The sequence below is a fragment of the Rhipicephalus sanguineus genome, chromosome 7, assembly GCF_013339695.2.
Source record: "Rhipicephalus sanguineus isolate Rsan-2018 chromosome 7, BIME_Rsan_1.4, whole genome shotgun sequence".
Classification (NCBI taxonomy): domain Eukaryota; kingdom Metazoa; phylum Arthropoda; class Arachnida; order Ixodida; family Ixodidae; genus Rhipicephalus; species Rhipicephalus sanguineus.
The window spans coordinates 98,192,455-98,212,948 of record NC_051182.1 but is presented as its reverse complement, the minus strand read 5'-3'; the positions used below and the strand labels follow the sequence as shown (position 1 = coordinate 98,212,948).

General features: G+C 44.8%; 2 protein-coding genes across 5 annotated transcripts in view; one reads left to right on the top strand and one right to left on the bottom strand.

The window, feature by feature from the left end:
• LOC119399638 (eukaryotic translation initiation factor 3 subunit L) overlaps nt 1-12,068 on the bottom strand; it is a 34,611-nt gene extending 22,543 nt beyond the window's left edge. Inside the window, exons 1-8 of one of the 2 annotated variants that reach the window (XM_037666450.2) lie at nt 11,867-12,068; nt 11,541-11,586; nt 9,012-9,126; nt 8,020-8,096; nt 7,490-7,545; nt 6,708-6,777; nt 1,976-2,049; nt 855-935 (exon numbers count right to left, since the gene is read on the bottom strand). In XM_037666450.2, the coding sequence (XP_037522378.1) occupies nt 855-935; nt 1,976-2,049; nt 6,708-6,777; nt 7,490-7,545; nt 8,020-8,096; nt 9,012-9,126; nt 11,541-11,586; nt 11,867-11,899 (552 nt within the window). In that variant the 5' untranslated portion in view covers nt 11,900-12,068. The remainder of the gene's footprint in view (nt 1-854; nt 936-1,975; nt 2,050-6,707; nt 6,778-7,489; nt 7,546-8,019; nt 8,097-9,011; nt 9,127-11,540; nt 11,587-11,866) is intronic. The other variant, XM_037666451.2, reaches the window with a different exon arrangement.
• Nucleotides 12,069-12,417: 349 nt separating this feature from the next.
• Nucleotides 12,418-20,494, top strand: part of LOC119399637 (E3 ubiquitin-protein ligase RBBP6) — a 108,220-nt gene continuing 100,143 nt past the window's right edge. For all 3 annotated transcript variants that reach the window (XM_037666448.2, XM_037666449.2, XM_037666446.2), the window contains exons 1-3: nt 12,418-12,728; nt 18,963-19,202; nt 19,991-20,078. In XM_037666448.2, the coding sequence (XP_037522376.1) occupies nt 19,037-19,202; nt 19,991-20,078 (254 nt within the window). In that variant the 5' untranslated portion in view covers nt 12,418-12,728; nt 18,963-19,036. The remainder of the gene's footprint in view (nt 12,729-18,962; nt 19,203-19,990; nt 20,079-20,494) is intronic.

Genomic DNA, 20,494 nt, shown 5'->3' with positions numbered 1-20,494 from the left:
TTCCCAATACATTGTATCCTATGGGAGCTATGCCGGGACCGGCGCAAAATGACGTAACAGCCGGGAAAACGCAGCAGTGAGGAACGTAACAGCGGGGGTTCTACTGTATTATCTAGCAGCTATTCAGACGATAGACCCAGTCATGGCTCTGTGGCTGTAAGTGTTATGGCTCACCGCTGCTCAGCAATCAAGCATTTTGAAAGCAAACTGATCTCTGCTAAGGTACAAATTGGACCTCTGAAGTAAGCTAACATGCATTATAGTTGTGCAAGAAAACTTTAAAGCGTCAGGCATTATAATATAAGCTACTGTGATGCTTGGGCTCATCTCACTGCATGGAGGTTCAATTTTATCTGATAAATGCATTATCTGTTGCCAGGATATGCTGTCCATCAATACACTACTACCAGCATACTGGAAGGAGGCGCATGCATGCACGCACGCGCGCGTGCACTCACACACACACACACATACACTTTTCATGGAAGTTAGGCAGGGGTTGTTGACAAAAGTGACAATTGTGGTAGCCTAGTGTATCACAGTCGTACAGACCACCAGTGGCTTGGGCTCAGTGAGCTTCGGGACGGTGTCGGTCATTGCCTTGATCTAAAGCATGCATTGCATGCACTCAGCCTGCAAAAGCATCAAGCACTGTGCAGAAAGAAGCACGGTATTGCTCCCTATTTACGAAAAAGGTCTATTTGCCTCTGGCAGCACCCCGACACTGCACAATGAATAGATGAACATTCATGAAAGGCTACAGGGTATGCTCCAACCTCCACATAAATGGGAATGAACATCGTAGAAATAAATGCTTCATTCTGCTTACAGCAACTGTTGTTGCCTTTACTCACCTTGGGGTTGGTGTTGAGAAGCTCGATCTCATCGGGAGACTTCTTGCTCAAGTTGCTACGATACTGGCTGAAGGACTGGAACTGCGCACAGACATTCAAATGCCCATTATAATCAGGCCACTTGGCCTCTTACTAACTAATGTAGCTCAAAAAGAGAGGTAGTGCTGATGTGTGGTGTTTCTCATGATTCTCTTACACGGCACATTTGAAATAAGACAGCTATGAAACTGACATACTGTTCTCTGTTTTCTAGTACACTGTGCCAGGTCCCAGAATTTTTTGTGCACACTTGTTACACCTCATCATACCGAACTGAAGGTCAGCAGCATGCTGCCGACAATGGCTTGAATGATCTTTACTTTATGCGACAGAATTTGCAGGAAACAGAAACAAAGGCAGCGCTGCAAGTGAACTGGCCGCCACATGTACAGTTGTAAACAATATAAAATGGAACACTGAAGTCACTTTCAAGAGGCCACAGTGGCTGAACGCAGTTGGTGAAGGCAAAAGTGCTTACAACCCTAAATGTACCCGAGGAAACTCACACCTCTTGCTCAGCAATACATTGTGTTTGTATCCACACATCACGATTAACTGTTGCTTAAAAACGAACTCAATGTTTCCTTTTATATCGCTGACGACTGTGCAACCTTTGTCAGGCAAGTAATTAATCTGTACATCTTTTAGACAGCATTGAAAGGATGGACGGATGAAAAAGCTGCAGCAGAAGACTTGAGGAGTTCACATCCCTCAACAATGGCTGATATAAAGTGTGCATCTTGTCACAGGGTTCACCAAATAATGCAAGCTAGTATAGTTGAAAATGCAATCTGAGGAATAGTATAGGCAGTTACTGAACTCCATAGTCTAAGTAGAGAAGTAACTAATGTGTGAAGAAGGAAATGTTTTCTACAACATTGCACTTCAAGAGGTCTAGTTGAAACAGAAAGAATAATGGGAATATGACAAAGCCAAATATATGTCCAAAAGAACAGCAGCCCAAGAAAATGAATCTTTCTAAGCCTGATGTTTTACAAAGACCTGAGATACCTGTTCTATGACCTTTAATCCAACGTACACACAAGGCAATGTACTACTTTTTTTGGTAATTGGGGTCTTACCTGATAAATAAACTCGTCAATGAGCTCCCACAGCCACTGGTTGGGAAGTACCAACGCCACAGGTCCATCAGTGCCTGAAAATTAAAGACGAGGAGAATATCAAGGCCCGGGAGTGTCACAAAGTAAGTCACCTGTCATAATATGCAATCGATTAAACTATGTGCGACATATTTGAATTAACAGCACAAAGCAAACAAAGAAGAGCGATCCAGATGAAACAATGCTTGTGTAGTCTGAATCTCTGTTGCTTGTTTGCTTTGCATTTTTAATTCAAAAGTGACTAATAACTAATGTAACTACCATAGTTTGCCTAATACTATGACAAAATATCTACCACAACTTGCCGTTCTAGATTATGGGGTACAGCATCCCAACACAACTTGGCGTATTTTCCAAGAAACCATAGTGGAGGGCTCCCAAGTTAACTTTTAACACCCAGGGCTCTTTAAAGAGGCATTAAGGCACGCAATTAGTGAAGAACACCTCTCTAACGTCGCACAAATTCAATTTAAAGAACTACGGAGAGTGTTTCTTGCCATAACATTATTAACATAAATTCGTTTACTTTCTGTTTCGAAGCCTTCCTGTGAAATGGTTACATCGTTTTGGTGTTAATCAAAAATGTTTTTGTTCAAAGAGTGTCTTATACGTGGCATGTGCAATGCATGCTACATTTTTGTACGTGAGCCAGGCAAAATGCACTGCATATGTAAATTTAATTTATTTTTTGCAACCACCCTTATGCTGATGTGTGTGTAGGGTGGCCAGGTCACTGTCAAGCTGTCTTAACCAGCTTTCCTTTCCCCGGTCTCCTGCAACATTGCTTATACTGTTGCGAATAAAGTAAATTCAATTCAATAAAGGATAACACAGAATTCATTTAGACTGACAAATTATTGTTCAAGAATTATACTGTTAAATTTTCTGATAATAGGTTTACCTTACCATGAGAATGCGAAGGTCAATGTTTTACTTTTGAATTTCGTACTTAAAGGGGTCGTGAACCACTTTTCCAAGTAATGATCTAATGACCTCTGTATCGGAGTTTACTGCCTCCCGAATCGATTGCCGCAAAAATTTTCTCGAATCCGTCAAGAATCAGCGGAGTTATGGGGTTTTGGCCCACGCTCTCAGTGCTTTCTCTCTTTTCTCGTGCTGACGAGCGCACTGGAAGCTCCACGGGGAGGGATGGCACGGGGAAAAGAAGTTATGTCAGCGCGCATCATGAAATGCAATCGCTCTCCCGCTGTGATTCGCGTGCGCGAGTGCGGCGCCAGCAAGTGGCGGCACCCCATGGCAAGAAGCGCATCTGATCCGAACGCCGCTCTCGATTTATGGTGGCTATCGGCCAATGAGGATGCTATGTCTTTTGCGACGTGAACAGGCAGATCGCGACGTCAACGGGCAGACGCCCCGCCCACTGACGAGAGTGAGAACCGGCCTCTGTTTGAAAAGAGGGCGCCTGAGAAAACAGCAACTTTGCGTTCCGCTTGTAGCCTTTATGCAGCGCACACGACTGCAATATTTGGCTGAGCAGTTTATAGCCGTGTCAGCTTTCCGCAGGATTTGTTTTTTCAACAAGCCCAAGGGGTGCTTCCTGACCCCTTTAAAACATCAGTATATCTACATCATTGTGACACCACAAACATCAAAGTATTTTAGAGTGCCAGCACTACAAATTCTAATCCGGCGAGAAGCCATTGTGTGTATGTCCATGCACTGCGCGAGCATGACAAACTGGCATCGGCACATGCGGTGGAGAGGAGGCAAAAAACTCGTGACATGGCAGGACTAGAGCGCAGATGAGACTTTGCATGTGCGTCTCCTCCATGGTCCGGCTGTGCACATGAAACAACACCAAGAGAAACACACAGGCTAACTAAGCTGCCAAACAGCGACAATGCTGCATAGATGGGGGTAATCACACTGGGCTAGTCGCACATGGGGTAACCTCCGAAGTATCGTGAAAGCTAGAACTAGATGTTGCAGCAAGAAAAATGGCTGTTCTGATGAACCCCTTTATAAGAGACACTGATGTAAGAGACAGCACTGTGCCCAACATTGAAATAGGAATTGGTCAGAAAATGAGAACATGGTACCCTGCTTATAAGAGACACCACATGTAGGTCAAGAACCAATCCCTGGTCTCTCACCAGGGGGTTCAACTGTATTATTGCTCTTTCAAATGTTGGTCACCATGCCAAAAAGGTGAATGGTTGAGCAAGGTAACCAGCCACCCATTTCCGGCAGTGACCTCAACACCAACGAGTGCCAATGAAACACTGTCAGAACGCCAGTGAGTCGCGTGACACTGCCAAGAAAACTAGGCCCCAGCACTGTTGGTGTACAATGTGACTGACATTGCTTTCCCACATTGAGAACGCCAGGCATCTGCAAAGAGATACTTGGTGGACGTGACTCGTGGCCAGGAACTCTGCAGCACTAACCTTAGGATCCCAACAGCACAATTTGTTCTAAACGAGAACTCTATGGCTCTTGCATGAAGTGCAATTACCATACAGTCGAATCCCACTATAACGAATACCGCTACAACGAAATTTCCGCCACAACGAATAATTTTCGATTCCCCGTCAGCCGCCCATAGAAAACAATGCGAAAAATGTCTCGTCACAACGAATACTTTTTCTGGGTATTTCCGCTTGAACGAAGTTTTCGCGAGTGCCACCACATAAGGAAAAGGAGCTTGCCTAGGATTGCTGCGAAATTCCATTAGAAACTCAACCATTTCTCGTTGCCAGAGCCGTGTGGCCGTCTCGTAAGACCTGTGTCTTCATCGGAGACATGCTTTCTGCCACCTCACGCACATCCCGGTAAATTTTTCGCCATTGAGGTGCTCGGCGACAGATCATCCATCTGCTATGATGCTGCCGGCAGGTTTGATGCGCGTGCGGGCCGCGGAAGAATCGTTGACTCCCGCCACTGTTTTGACGTAGCACTTAAAACAAAACTACTGCTCGTCGTCAGAAGCCCTGCGATCATGAATGACATCCACGGCGTTTTGAAGGCACATGCACGGGCAGCGCGACCTAGTCCAAGCATAACTACATTCTGCCGCAACCGCTGCGAACACAAATGCGATCGTGTCGACGCGATCACGGGCGACCACGAAAGTATGCGCGCATCCATCGAACGTACGCGCACCGACACAAAGCAATGCTGCGGCCAAAACCGTGGTAGACGCGATCACAGATAGCAACGACGCAGTTCTGAAGGCACGCGCACGGCCAGCACGCACAGATTGAAAACGGAACCACAGAACACTTATATTACGGAACTACCGTTTGCCGCAAGCGCTGAGCAGAAAACCGTGGCAGAGACCGCGGTCGCTATCGTCGCGATCATCGATAGCGAATACGCTCAAGTACGCAGCTAACATACCGGAAGAAAGATTAAAGGCAATAAAGTCGTAAAACGGCACAAAGTGTTTCGAATTTCCTTTCTCTTGCTTATGACTGTGGTAGTGCGGAGCTTCAGCACTTCGTTTTCACTTAGCCTCTAGCGAACTTTGGCACGCTCCTTCCGGGCGCTACACGCTCGGCACGCTTCAAGGGTAGCCTGCATATACTATTTGTTCATGTATAACCCACGTGTATAACTCGCCTATTGACACAAAGCCGCCTTTTTTGCGTTGCCATGAAGCCAACTTGCGCGACGAAATTTGCGTATAACCCGCACCCCGAGTTTAGTGCTAAATTTTCTATATATTTCGTGCGTGTTATACGCGAGAAAATACATTCACTCGGTGTGCGGCCAAGTGCGTCCGAGTTAGCGAGAGTTAACTGCAAAGGAAAATGCATGCATTTGCCGGGACCAAAGGACGAGTCATGATCATCAGATCTTCCTAACTTTTGTGGTCTATAGATGAAATTTCGCTGCAACAAAATTCTGCGACAACGAACTTTTTCGCGCGTCCCGTCAATTTCGTTGTAGCGGGATTTGGCTGTATTCTTCCTTTACAATTTCAAGATAAGGTGCCTTACCTTTAGGGTTTGTTTAGGATTGCTCTGATATTACCGCATTTTTCTCGTGTATAACCCGCACAAAATATACAGAAAATTCGAAGCTATAGTTGGGCTGCAAATTATCCGTGGATTTCGGTGCGCAAGATAAATTCATGGCACTTTTTCACATTAATGCAAGGAAGGCAATTCCTGTCGCTAGTATATGGAAATTTTTCAAGTTTTACTTTTGCACCGTTCGTTGTTGGGGTGGCGGGTTATATGCAGGGGCAGGTTATAGGCGAGAAAATACAGTAGTTTTTTAAATCCTGCCCCGTTTAATACAAAAGACAAAAACTAATCAACAGGAACACCACACAGACTGATGTAGAGGCTGCACTCAGGCCTGGCATATTTGGAATACCAAATTTATTCTACTATTATATAAGTTTGCTATATAAATTTATATAGGAAATTTTAGTATATTTACTTTACCCAAACATAAATACAGTACTTCCTGGCATCAATTCTAGTTTACTGCTGTTCCTATTGCCATCCTTCACTAAATACACATGAACCTCAATATAACAAACATGGATATAACAATATATCGGTTATAGCGAAGTAAATGAAGAATAGTCTTACAATAGACACAGTGTTAGGAATATACTTTTATAACAAATTTTCGGATATAACGAACATTTCATGTAAAATGTACCTTCATTATAATGAGGTATGAGTGTCAACCAATAGGAAAAGAAACACGAACTCACTCAAGATGTAGTTGAAGAGGGCACAGTAGTTGTAGTACGACTCAAATCTCTCGTCAATCTTTGGGGACCCCTGCAGTCAACAGCAATTAAAAAAAGATATACACACATACACAGTGTGAAGTGCCAAATGATAGCATTACCACATCCTAATATATGATTGAGAGATTATTAGCAAACATTGCAATCAATTCACGGTGAGTTCTGGCGCTAATTGTTACAGAGCAGATCACCATCAAATGCTATTTAGTGGTCATCCTTATATGTACTTACTACTTGCATGACGAAATGAATGTCATCACATCAACAGATTGCAGGAATTATAGTACATTGGTTTAGTTGGTACCTATGCAGCTTAGAAACGCAATAAAGTCTTCTTAAAATATTTTATTAGAGCAAATGCTGCTATGAGTGACAAACTTTTGTGCCCAATAAGCAGAAGGCAGAGTTGCCACTTAAGAAAGAGGTTAGAGCTGGATTTGAACCCTGGGCTCGGAAAAATTCTTTTTCAAATGCAGAGCTTTACTTTTGAAAATCCAAACATATTTTCAATGTGCCTCCGTAGTACTAGCATCTAAATGAGACTACATTGTTTTTATCTTCTGTGCTCTGTTGTTGTAAACTCCCACACACGCTGCAATTACAGTACCACCAAAATTGCACGATTAAAACAAAGTCAATTAGTGAAAATTAATACTGCAACTAGGAAATACTAGATGCTTCTCAGTGTCCTAGTTTGCTACATTTTTTTTGGCAAACAGCTCAAGCGCGATCTCCACACTCACCCGAGCATAGATCTGGCGGTAGTACAACTCCTTGTACAATATCATGAAGATGTGATCTGTCGAAAAAAAGCGAAAAATTTCATCAATGTTACAAGAACAGACCTTCAGGGCCGGCAATACAGCCACACATCCTGCACTACAACAAGCATAAAGCCCAAAACCTCATATGCCCAAAAAATCCACCCAACAATGATGTAAGAGGCCATTTACGCGACGTGTCGCATGGTCGAAATCGGCCAATCGCCTGAAGGTGCTATGTACAAGCAGCGAAAAGCCAGAACACATCAGCGACGCACTACTGCTTGTCTCTCGACCACGCCCACTCAATAATGCCATACACAGAACGTGCAATTAACTGAATGTTCATGTATGGCGAAGGTACTGTTGCGTTGAATGCAACCTCTTTATTGTGAAGTCCAGTTGTACTAATTAAGGGTTGCCAAGTTTTGCACACTGAAGGGTGCAGTACCAGTTCCGAGAACTCATTTTTACATCCATTTCTGTGACAGTATGCTGCACAGGACACTTACCGTCCAAGATGTGGGCCATTTCTTTGGAGTTTGGCGGCGGCATCACCTTGCTGTGCTGTTCCATCAGCTTGGCGAGGCTGCAGTGGCAAGTTGTTTCACCGGTTACACAAAGAAACACAATCTGATAAACTGGCAATTGAATAGAGAGTTGGGAAGCTCCATCATTCCATATTCACTCCAGTGAAAAGTCAGTTGTCAGTAATAAGCTGATCCTGTTATGCAGATGTACTCAACGTGCCACGTCAGAAGCCATTTTGAATGTGAATTAAATGTTGTCGATTTGCCTGCCTTTATCTTGCAACAACCAGAGGTTGCAGTACCCACCACGATAGCTTAGCAGCTAAGGTTTTCACACCTCTAGGCTCGAAGATGCAGGTTCGGTTCCTGGCAATGGTGGCCGTAATTCTGTTGAAGAACACCCATGTTTTTAAATTTAGGTGGACAAGAACCTCGGCTGGTGAAAATTCATCCAGAGTCTACCATTACGGCCTGCCTTACAACTACATTGTTGTTTTGGCACATAGAACCCCATAAAATACAGTAGACTCTCAGATAACGGAATTGCTGCTTTGACCCTTTCTGGGTCAATGACGTACACGTACGTCATCGCTTGTATGTTTAAAAGGCGTACCTTTTTCGGTCATTTCTCTTACTTGGCATGCGCTGCCACGTTGCGGGAATACATGGAATTTTCGCTACTCTAGGGCAATTATACACCCTCTATTTTCATTTTAATAATTGTAGTAGCCAACTTTTGTAGCCTCCTCAACAGGCATGCGACGTAAACGATCGGACCCGGACTGTGGTCCTTTTTAAACAAAGTTGTTCTCTGCCCTCATCTGAAAGCCCTCAAGCAAATACACACGAAGTGTCAAAGTGTTTCCATGCACGAGGAACGCAACACGGTCAGGTCACATGTTATGCACACGCTGTCTTCTCAGTCACATGTTCTGTGAGGGTTGTTTCGTGTCAACGTGAGTCGGGAGACCTACTTGTTCTCGTAGATGCTCTGAATCTCGTACAGGTTTCCCTCCTGGATTGCCTTCTTGAGGAACACGAGCGTGCTCTGCATGGCCTCGGTGAGCTTGTAGCCTCCTGCATTATAGCCTGAAAATTTCACATAACACCTTGGGAGTGCAGTGGTCTACACGCAACTCCTAAAGTACTCAACCAAACAGCTAACGAAACGCTGAGCGCCAAGAACAGTGCCGCAACAAAAAATGGTAGTCCTTGTCGCTTGTGTTTAAATTCGCAATGCCCACGAACTATAGGTGGCGCGCCGTGCTTTTCAAGATGGCGCCAGGAGGAGGGTCAACCCGTTTGTTAGCATAGGAACAGATAGTACGTGCGGACGTATGGCCCGTGCCACTTTCACCGGATGAAGTCATGAGCCGTGCTGAATTGGATATGAGACTAAAATACTTTCCTAAACCATGGAAAGTGCAAAGTACTCGCCACCTAATTATTTGCTGCGGTGTGAAAGGATATATTTCAGCTCCGTTACCGTGCATAACGATGCTTTGCGAAATCCTGTGCGTGCTACATAAAACTGCATGAACTAACACATTTAATAAAAAAAAAACTAAAATTGACGTATGAGCTGAACGGCGCACCGAGGTAGTACGTACCGAGCCTGCCTGACGGATTTGCCGCAGTAGTAGGCCGCCAGCGAGTAGCGTCATCGCTGCTGAACGGGACCGCACGTTTAACGTGGTGATGGTTTGCAAACATAATACGCCGTCGTCATTACTTGCGCAGTTGGGAACGCGGTATTACGTCTTTAACGGAACACGAGCATTTAACATCCCATTCAGTAGCGCTTGTGTCACAGCCATGCTAAGACTCTAGCCGTGTGCAATTCACTTCACTCGCATGTTGCAGATTCGATCAGCACGATCCAAACATGAATATCGAAAAGAATGCACACGTATGCTTTTCGCAACGTCGAAGAAGTTAGCCGAGAGGCGTGGATTGTGGCCGTGACTGCACGTTCCATCGCTCTAACCATTTCGTTTCGCTGGTCGAGCTCGAGCGTGTTGGCGATGCGGCGCTCCATAATATCCACAATAATTGTGATACATGCAATGCACAAGAGGAACTATGCTTTTATTCTGATCTCGCTCAAGGATATTATACGTTAAATACAATCAAAGTGACTTACAAGCGTGAAAGAAGATTAACGCACGAGGGGACGTGAAGTGCAACTCGCTCCTCGTGAGTTCAGCTGATCGTTCATCGTCGCTGTCACAGCTGTCACTCTCGGTGCTTTCACGGTCTTCAATGTCCAGTGAAAAATCCTCGTCGTCAAGATGGTTTCTTTCAACATCAATGCTGAAAGCAATCCGAAGAAATTCCTCCGCCGAACGACTTCGACCACTCCACTTCACCACGTTTACAATTAGAGAGACGTCTGGGCGCGAAGAGCATTATGCTCTCGGATCGGTCAACGAGCAAATCGCTTGCAGTGTGCTGCCACCTATCAACAAACGTACAAAAACAAGCGGCGCAGCGCTGGCTATGAAACCAACACACTGGCGAAGGACGGGGTGGAAAGCGTTCGCTCCACGAAAGGCGTGGAGCAGACGCGTCGTCGAATGATTGAAACGTCGCTCGCACGATTAGTAACAGCGCTTTGCTGACAAAGGATAGAGGCCCTATTTTAATGTATCGACAACTTGAGATCGCCGAGTTTTACAAGAGCACATCGCGAGCCCGCGCGACCTCCCGCGTACAGTGTTATGGGATTAATGCTCTACAAGAAACACTGACCAATGCTATATGCAAGTAAAACAGGGTGAGTTTCAACTGAATATGTCAGACGATAACATTTAACTAACCTACGTGGCTACAGAAAGCCTCGCGAAGCTGATAGTATGCGTACGCTGAGGGCTAGCATTGAAAGCGCGAGTTGCCACGTATTTTCACGAAAACTTCGCGTCTCGCAAGAACGAATCAGATTTCTCATGTCACGGAGGGCCCGGTTTGTTCACTGATGCAGAGAACATGCAAAGTCGTAGTGTTCCTTTCTTGCCAATGCGTTAACACTAAGGTTAGCACAGCCGAACAAGGGAGCGACTGCGTAGTGCTGCCATTTTATCGTCTACTAACCCTCCTCGAGAGGACGCTCCTGAATTCCGCTTGGCGGCGCGACAGTCTATGGGCATTGCGAATACATTGAGTTTAACCGAGGCAATACTGCTTATGTTTTCTGGTCGTTGTTTTGCAGAACTTTTATCATCAGAACAACAAATCATGAACACACTTTCAGGAAAAAAACACAGAGCAGCAGGCCTGAAGTGTGCTTCTCTGTGTTCCTCAACATCTGCCAACTGTACCGGCTGCTGGCACAATAACCTGGTACAAAACTGCCGGAACAGTGGTCACGTGACTGCAGCCAGCCAATGGAGGCGAAGTGCCGGCAACAATCCATACAGCCTACTCTGCCAGCAGCATAGACAGCTCCTGATTATTGTTTTTTCCCGCTTGTTCGCAGCAAACTTTTCAATGAACGTTGAACTCACCATGAAGATCGCCTTCGTGGATCGGGTAGCCGTAGTTATCGACGTACTGTTAATGAGAAAGCAAAGTTTGCAATGAGGCACACGATTTTTCACTTTCTGATGGCGGCATGCATTGCACATGGTTATGGAACGGCACCACACGAACGAATAAACTATTAGTGCCAATTACTCCCTTCAGAACCCTGACTTCTCCTCGGTGTAATGAACCGTACAGACAAACTTCGCAGCGCTTGGTTTAATGGGAAACCGGCAACTCATTCGCCGCTTTGACATTCCTTTGAGAAGACATATGCGGCCACGGATGAGGCCACGTCGTGCGGGCTTACCTCGACGTCGTAGTCCTCCTGATCGCCCATCATTTTGAATACGTTCGTACGAAGGCGTAGCCGGTGATAATCGGCGTAATCGAGAGCGCGTAAAAAACTCGGCTTAACGCAAATTACATGAAGCGGATGGTTCAAGCACGGCTACAAGCCTTGCGGCAAAAAACGCCGAAGAGGCCCACTGACCAGTGTTTTGGACGACGTTCGCCGAAACCGCTAAAGTACGCCGCAAAAGCAGAGAACATCTACGCAAAAGTCGCTAACAAATTGTTAGCGTCTAAAACATGGCAATCATGACGTAATAGAAAAAAAAAAGCATAGCCTTTGAGATCTAAAATTACGACTCTGAGAAGAAAGTGAAAGTCACCTACTCAAAAATATTTATTTGTTTTAAAAAATCAAACTAATTATTGCAAGTTAATAGTTGATGCAAATATAAAGTACGCACAAAAGCTTGATTTTTGCGCTTGTTAAGATAGCTTATTGTAGTTTGAAAAACGACCGCTCCAGTCTGTGACAGCGCTGCGGTAGTTGTTGCTCGCTGACGCCCTGACGCACGCTCAGCGTACAGGCAGTACAGGTGATTTCGTTGTTGTCGTTGCGTGACTGCGCTGTACGCGTAAAATTTCTTCGAAAATGTTGTTTACGTAGTTCGTTCTGATCTTCTGGACGAGTACGACGCGTTGATTGTGGCATCATCGCCGTGTCGTCGCCGCGATATCTCCCAACTCGAGCGCTCCACGAGCGTTAGGCTTAGATCGACATCGTCGTTCCGAACCACCTCTTGGTCGCGTCCAAGCGTCGCATCGTTTTAGGAGTGCTTCGCGGGAGCTGCTGGCGTCATGCGTTGAATGCAAAGCGCACGGTAAGAAGCTCGTTCTTTATTTGGATGTCTCGCTAAGCCGCATGCGGCTAGTTTTACGGTCCTTTCCTCTTGCGATGGACTTGTACGCAACCATGTGCCGTTGACTTCACGCGTAGTTTATTGCGGTGGGATCTTGGTTCGAGCCAGTTCGTGAAAAATTCATATTTCACGAAAACTTTTCGTCGCAAACACGGACACAAAGAGCTGGCGCCCGTTCTGTTCATTGTGTTCTCTTTGTGTCCGTGTTTAAGTTAGCGCTGAAAAGCTTTCGTGAAATATGAATCTGTTGTGGTCAGCTTTTAGGCCTAGGTAGTACGTGCGCTGCCTGCCGAGATTTTGTTTAAAAAGAAAAGAAAAATGTCGCCGACCGTTTGCTTCGTGTGACTACGGAGCTTAATTGACTTGTGCGATGTGGTGAGCCGAGCCTGACTCGATTCCGTAGAGGTTTTTTAACTGCGGTCGGTAACAGCAGGTGTTAAACCGCCGTTTTGAATAAAGGGGAAAACAAAAACAAACAATAATGTACGAAAGGAAGGTCTGAGCAGCGTTGACTCATGCGACCGCATCGGAGCGACCCCGAATTTTGTGTTTTTGACCGTCGCGTTTCCCGGAAGTCGCGGGTAATTTCCCGATCATTCCTTTTATCGATTCGTGCCCGCTGTCTCGGGCCTATTTCGGGAGTGCTCTAGAGCGGAAAATCCCCCGTGGCATTTTTCGCCGTGCGGCGGATATAGTCTCGCGAATTTCGTGTATTCGTTTGCGCATCGACTCGTTTTGAAAGTGATCGACGCCAGAGGTGTTCATCGTAAGCGTCGGTGATAGCAATTTAAAATTCTCTGCGAAAGCGCTGCTCGCCCCCCCCCCCCCCCCCCCCCAAGGCTCGTTTTCTAATTAAAAAAAAAAAATCTCTCGTTCAAGGACAACTTGGCACTCTCCAAGTGTGCCCCCGCCCCCTTTTTTTTTTTCTTTCTGGTGATTGGTAGGTAACCAGCATTCTTCAATGAAGGTGAACGAGCGCACAGTCTTTTCAACAATTGCCGTGTGAATGTCACGCCTCACAGTTGCCCTGTAGTGACGTAGTTCTCGAGTACGCGTCAGTGGTATGGAGCACTCATTGAAATTATCTGAAAGAACAACCCGAAATAATTCAGAGGTGTGCTTTATATTTTCTCAATATTGAGTGAGTGTTTCAATCGCAGAAATGCTCCATTGAACTAAGCTGGTCCTGCTAGAAACACCTAGAGAAAAGTGTCGATTGAAACTTATTCCAAATACTACAAGGACATATAAACAAAGAAATATACATAACTAGAACCCGGCAAAAGAAATTCTAGAACAAATCATAATCGTATAATCCAAGCTTACATTACTTGTACTGATACTTTAAAGGGACTCTAAAGGGAAACAATGAATCGGTTTAGATCAATAAATTGTGCTCTGAGAACTCTAATGTCATTAATTTTGCCATCATATGTTTATTAATAGAGGAGAAAATCAAGTTCAAAGTATCATTTTTAAATTTCGCTCTGAAATCTCCCCGCATGACGTCACGGATTTCAAAGTGTATTTATCGTATTTTGGCGCCATTGGCTCAACAAAATGACCCCAAACTTGGTATGTTAAGTCTATGGCCCCCTCAGAGGACAATGTACTTCAGTTTTACCGATTAGGAACTGCGTAGTCCCTAATAGGCGCCCTCAAAACGTGATGTCACGGCGAATGGTGCGGAAACTTCAAGGTGGCGTCGCCACCCACATTTTGTTTTCGCGCATTTTCTCGCCTACTAAGCATCTCCTCGCAGCAAGCATGGTGTTTTTGGCATCGTGAAAGAGTACTTTACTAATATGAGAAAAATCGTTTTGCTCTTTAGTGTCCCTTTAAGGCACTCCTCCTTCCCCCAGGTAATTGAAATGAGGAATAAGTTCCCAATATCTGTTGTAGAGCATGAATGATACGTCTGTATTCGACCGAGGTCTGGATGGTTATCTGTTAGTACTGTTTCATTTTGATGTATTTCGGTGCATACCAGTGGGCCATTTCATTTGTTGCTGTATTCCATGTTGGTGAATGTTTTGTGGTATTCAGTGTTGGTGAATAATGCTTATTTGTATTTATTACTTCATTTCCCTCTGTAGCAACTCTCTCAAGAGGGTTGACATTATTTGTTAAATAAGTAGTCATTGGAGTGTAACAGTAAATTTCGAAAAGCCCTTGTAATGCTCAGGCATCTTTGCCGGGAGGGGAACACTTGCAAAATGTGTGTGTTTTTTTTTTTTTACAGTGGCTGAATAGGGCTGAAGTAATGTCCCTAGTAATATATGTGTTGTGACTCTTTGGCCTGCTTTTTTTTTTTTTTAAATCTGTGAAGCATGTGTATTTCTAACAAAGTTATGCCTTTTATTCAGTAAACGCGAGGCTTATCATAGAATGTCTTATGAAGACAGTGCCTAGTATTTACTGCTGTGTGTGGAGAGCTGGTTTCTTGAAACATGCTAACGGCAAAAAAAAGAATAAAGACTGGCACGGAATACAAAACAGAACAGGAGTAGTGTCTGGTATCATCTGGCTTTACACGAGATGGAGTACAGGCTTGAAGGGATTACTATCGCAACAGTATTTGTGGATGTGTCTCGTGTTATCTTATCACAGGGCGGATGTGACACATTGCACCTTTGTACTTTCTTTTATATCAATGCTGCAGCAGGGTGCAGCCATTTATGGCCTGATTTATACAGTAGGCTGTCTCTAATAACCTATCGTAGCCTTATCATTTGCAAGAGGGCAAGTATGTGGTTTTGCTACACTCGAGAGGGCATATGGGCAAAGCAGTCAAAGCACTCATTGGAAACATCTGCTAAGGCTCAAGACAAACAATTGTTAGGAAATAGGTGTGGATTTTCTCACATTATCGCAAAAGGGGCTCAATGTGTAAAGATACGCTCATATGCTGTGCTTTTAGTCACATGTTCAGAGTTGTTAAGGTGTCACAAAGTTCCTACTTCTAAGCCAGTCTTCTTGCTATTGGGCCTCTGAACAGCAAACCCTGACAAGTGTGGGCAATTTGCAGTACTTTATAACCTCGAAGACTGATAGTTTGCAGTGTTTTAGGACAGTGCAAATGTTTGAAAATATCACACAGCCACTATTCATGGACACACATAGTTTACGAATATTTGTAAATTTAAAATTGCACAAATAAGCGTGAAATTGGTGCAAAAATGCGATGAACCTAATCTCCATGGGCATAGCGTAGCAATTTGTTTTGAGCCTACATAGTTCATTGTGCTACAATGCTTTAAGAGGCAGTCTTTAGTGACTGATGATTTTTTCGCTGACGCCCTGTGTGCCCTTTACTGCTAGAATAATGAATGTGAGCATTCTTTCACATTGTAAAAGTGCCTGCTTAATACTTAAATCTTTTTAAAAAGAAATTCAATTTCACTTGCTTCTGGAACTAACCCGTTTGGTCTAAAAAAATTACTATTTGCACATGTCTAGCGCGTTTTCATTTGGGATGTTTGTAATTGAAGAAAGGACAAGATTATTAAAAAAATGGTTGCATGTTGTGGGAGTCATTGGCTCGGGAAGTGTGTGACCTTTGGCTATGTACTTGTAATGTGTGTCGCTGGGAACTTTTCGAGATGGACATGTTCATTGAGTACTGCGATGATTTTATGGTATTGTGCAACTTCCTGTTGAGGTTGTTTCAGCCGCCACAGTGGCTTAGTGGTTACAGAGCTTGGCTGCTGACCTGAAAGCCACGGGTAGGATTCCGGCCACGGTGGTTGCATTTTGATGGAGGCGAAATGCTAGGAGCGCTGTAAACTGTGTGATGTCCCTGCATGCTGAAAAAACCCAGGTGGTCAAAATTGTCTGGAGCCCTTCATTGTCTCCCACATCTTGAAATGCATTAGGACGTTAAACCCGATTAAGAAATGAACCAACTTAAGTTGTTTCAAGGGTTCTTTATAAGGGCTACTGTACCTTTTGAGACGGATATAAAGTTTTAACAGTTCTGAACGTAGTATGTCCCAAGTAAAGTTTCATTTTTTGCCTGTAGTAGCATTGTTAGCAAAACACTTATAAAATCATGGGAGATGTTGAAAAGATGAATTAAATCAGGGTCCCGTGAAAGCTGTTGCGAAGAGCACTGGCTCAAGCTACGAGGCAGCAGCAAGTAGCGTCGGCAGGGTATCGTTTGAGAAGCTGCCCAGGTGCCAACCTCTATCAGCAGGTGATGTTTCACTGTCACTGGCAGCTTGCCGACATTTGGCTGTGCTGTCGCACGTTACTCGTTCTGACTGATTGGTGATCATGATGGAGTGTGACCTTTCTTGCGACCTTGCCTTTAGGATTTAGGCACAATTTTTGCACTGAAGAGGGAACAGCAGAGCCTGCGGAAACAGTGTGCGATCTTTTATACTGTCAGCAGTTGAATCTTTTATACTGTCAGCACTTGAACGATAGATGGCGAATTCCATTGAGAGAACAGGAATAGAGGCGTCGTGCAGTAAGGAGTTGGGGGCAGAGCACTGAGCGCAGGGCCACTCGATCTTCCATTGGAATGCGACGCGCATCCGGAGACCAGGTGGGGGGCTGACAAGTGAGGAGAAGTATAACATGTGATCTCGACATGTGAAGCCCTGGCATTCTCTGCAAGGCAGCAGCAAAATACGCGTGAAATCTGTCAGTTGCATGTACTCCGTCATCCCCATTTGCAATTGCGCACACCTGTGAGCGAAAGTATACGGACCACGGGAGGTCGTGCTGAAATTGCCGTCTAGTGGCGAACAGTCTGCCGTCTAGAGCATTGCTCGGGCTGTGCAACAACGCATCCAGCAAACAGCTGCGTACACACTTCGTAGTCTTCGTTGTCGGTACAAGTACAAACGGCGCCTTGTCAAACTGCAGATGGTTGCTGTCACTGCCTCTGAGCTCGCAGGCTAAAACAAAATACAAACAAATGGAGAATGTGACCTTTAAAGGCCAACTCCGGCGATTTTTTGTCCATGTCAAAGTAATGGTGCTTTTATGTTCCTGAGACGCTCCTGTTACGGGCCCGATAGCAGAAATACTCGGCAAATTGGAGAATAATGTTAAATAAGCAAAAAAGCGCAACACCGAAACCGAAACCCAACCGAGTGTGCTGTCTACGTGTGACGTACATGTTGTTACGAACGAACCGGAAGTCGTGCACGGCATGCCGGTCACGCTGGCGCTGAGTATGAAAACTGACAGCCGGAACGACCAGCGAAGCGCCGGCCAAACCAACGCTGTCTGTCGCCTTGTGCACAGCAGACGCTCGCTGTAGCGGCCGAAGCGCCGAAGTTAGCGGTGCCCTCGGCTGCGTCACTTCCGCCGCCTTCCCAATACTGACATCACAGACGCAATGTTGCCGATAATTGTGGGAAGCCAGGAGGGCGTTTGCAGACAATCTTTAAAATTCATTTGCAAACAATCTGCGCATGTCTCAAGCCTGTAATTTGACATAAACGACGGAAACGTGCAAATGAACGTACCCAGCGAATTTCATTGAGATCCATCGACCTCGAAAAATCGCCGGAGTTGGCCTTTAATAGCGTACCTGCCAAGTCTCCTGGATTTTCAGGGAGGCTCCTGGATTTTGACTTATTTCTTAAGTTTGCATGGATTGGCTGGAAAATCTGTGCGCGTGATCTGGCCACATGGACTGCTTTTGTATCTCTCCCCATTTGAAGGGCCCCAAACAAACTCTGAAAATACAAAGAACTAGTGAGTTATTCTCTGCTGGCATTTGCCTTTTTTTCGGCATGGTGTGTGATGCCGTCAGTCTGTTCACGCGATGTCGTGAGGAAATAAGCTCTCTATTGGTCCATATACGAGGAATATCAGTTGCGAGTTGTCTCCTATCCAGCCATGCCATGCAGTCACACGTCTGTTCTGCCTTGTCTTGCACGATCATCTGATTTCGCGTCGTTTTATGCGTTTTCTACTGGATAAGCGGAGGTAACAGCGAATAGACAAAAAGTGCAAAATCCTGACAGGATCTACGCATAGTGCTGATGTTGTCCGTGTGCTTTAGTGATGAGGAGGAGATACTGCCTGCAGGAAGGGTAGTGAATGTGAGAAATAGACCACTCTCTCGTCTTTGAACTTGGAGTGGTTTAGGGGCACTTTAATAACCCCAGGTTTCTTCAAAAAAAAAATCTAATTGTAGAACTGCAATGTCATAGCTATTGGTGTTTTTGTGCTCAGGTGAGCACCCTGTTCTGCCGTCAAGGAGGACACCGTGTTGAGCTGGACTGCCCGAATGCACCAGGACCTCAGCCATGTCGGTGCACTACAAGTTCAAGAGCAGCCTGGACTTCGACACGGTCACCTTTGATGGCCTGCACATCTCCGTGGGCGAACTGAAGAAGAACATCCTTCAGCAGAAGAAGATCGGCAAAGGGGCGGACTTCGACCTGCAGATCACCAATGCGCAGACCAAGGAAGGTGAGCACAGGCCTTGTTCCATCTTACAATGGGTGCAACTGTGAAGGTCGCTGTGCAGCTGCTGAGCGGCTTATTTCATTTTGAATTTCTATAATGTCCTTTTTAAGTGAAAAGTGACTCGGTATCTGTGATCTTTTTCTTTTTTTTTGTGCAAGTTGATATTGCGTTGTATATTGTTTTCCTGCTCTTTTGCGAATAACTTTGTGTGAAACAACTTCACTAAGTGATTAGATTAATTTGGAGTCTCATGAGGAGTACTGACACAAACTACTGAAGGCGAACTGACTTGAGATAACTTATTTGGGCACACTTGCATTTGTAAAATATCAGCGGCAAATACGGCCCAGCACATCTTTAAAAGCAATTTTAAAGTGTGTGCCGTGTAGCCGAGTGTAAAATGGAGTAGCTTGCAACATTGACATCAGGTTTGATTTAATGGAAACAAGCGACAACCACCTACGTCACAGGTTTGCCCTATGCCCATGTCACTGTTTTATGCATTCGCGTTGACAGCTGTATTTGCATTGAAACATACCTGGTCCTGCCTTTGTCTGCACCTTGCACGCTTGGGCAAGCAAGGCTTCCAGCCATAAGTGGGTCGTTAGCTACTTATTGCAACAAGGAAAGCAAGACTCAAATTTTTTTACTTAATTCTATTCTGGCTATTTAGAAAAGAACCTCCTTGCGTGCGACACATGTACACTGCTTTTGGAGTCTTGCTTGGTGAATGGTGGCACAAGGCTTCAGTAGTATTTTGAGTGAATGTCTCTTCTTCCTTTCTATTGTAGTGTACACGTCCGACGACTACCTCATCCCCAAGAACACATCCGTGATTGTCGCCCGTGTCCCCGTGACCACCACGGGCAGGAAGAACTGGTGAGCTTCGCTGATTTTTAAAATTTTTCTTATTTGAAAGGACATCCTGCTTCAGATATGTTTTTTGTCTTTGAGCAGTTTTTTTTATGAAACTATCGCATCTTCCGTATTAGTACCTGCCAATTTGAAATCTTCGATTGCTTTTCTAGTACAGTAAAATCTCGGTAATTTGTACTCGGTTAATTGGGAATCCCGGATAATTTGTATTATTTGCACGGTCCCAAATTTTTACATGTAAATTTAACCGGATAATTGGTGCGGCCAGTCTGCGACTTCCCGGTTAATTGGCACACTTGGCCGCGACTTCCAAGATATGCAAAGGGTGTTGCGAATCTCGGAGGCTGTAACTAAAACATGCATTTTTTTTTTTTTTTGATGTACGGATCTCGAAGGCCATGTTTTTTTTTTACCGGAAA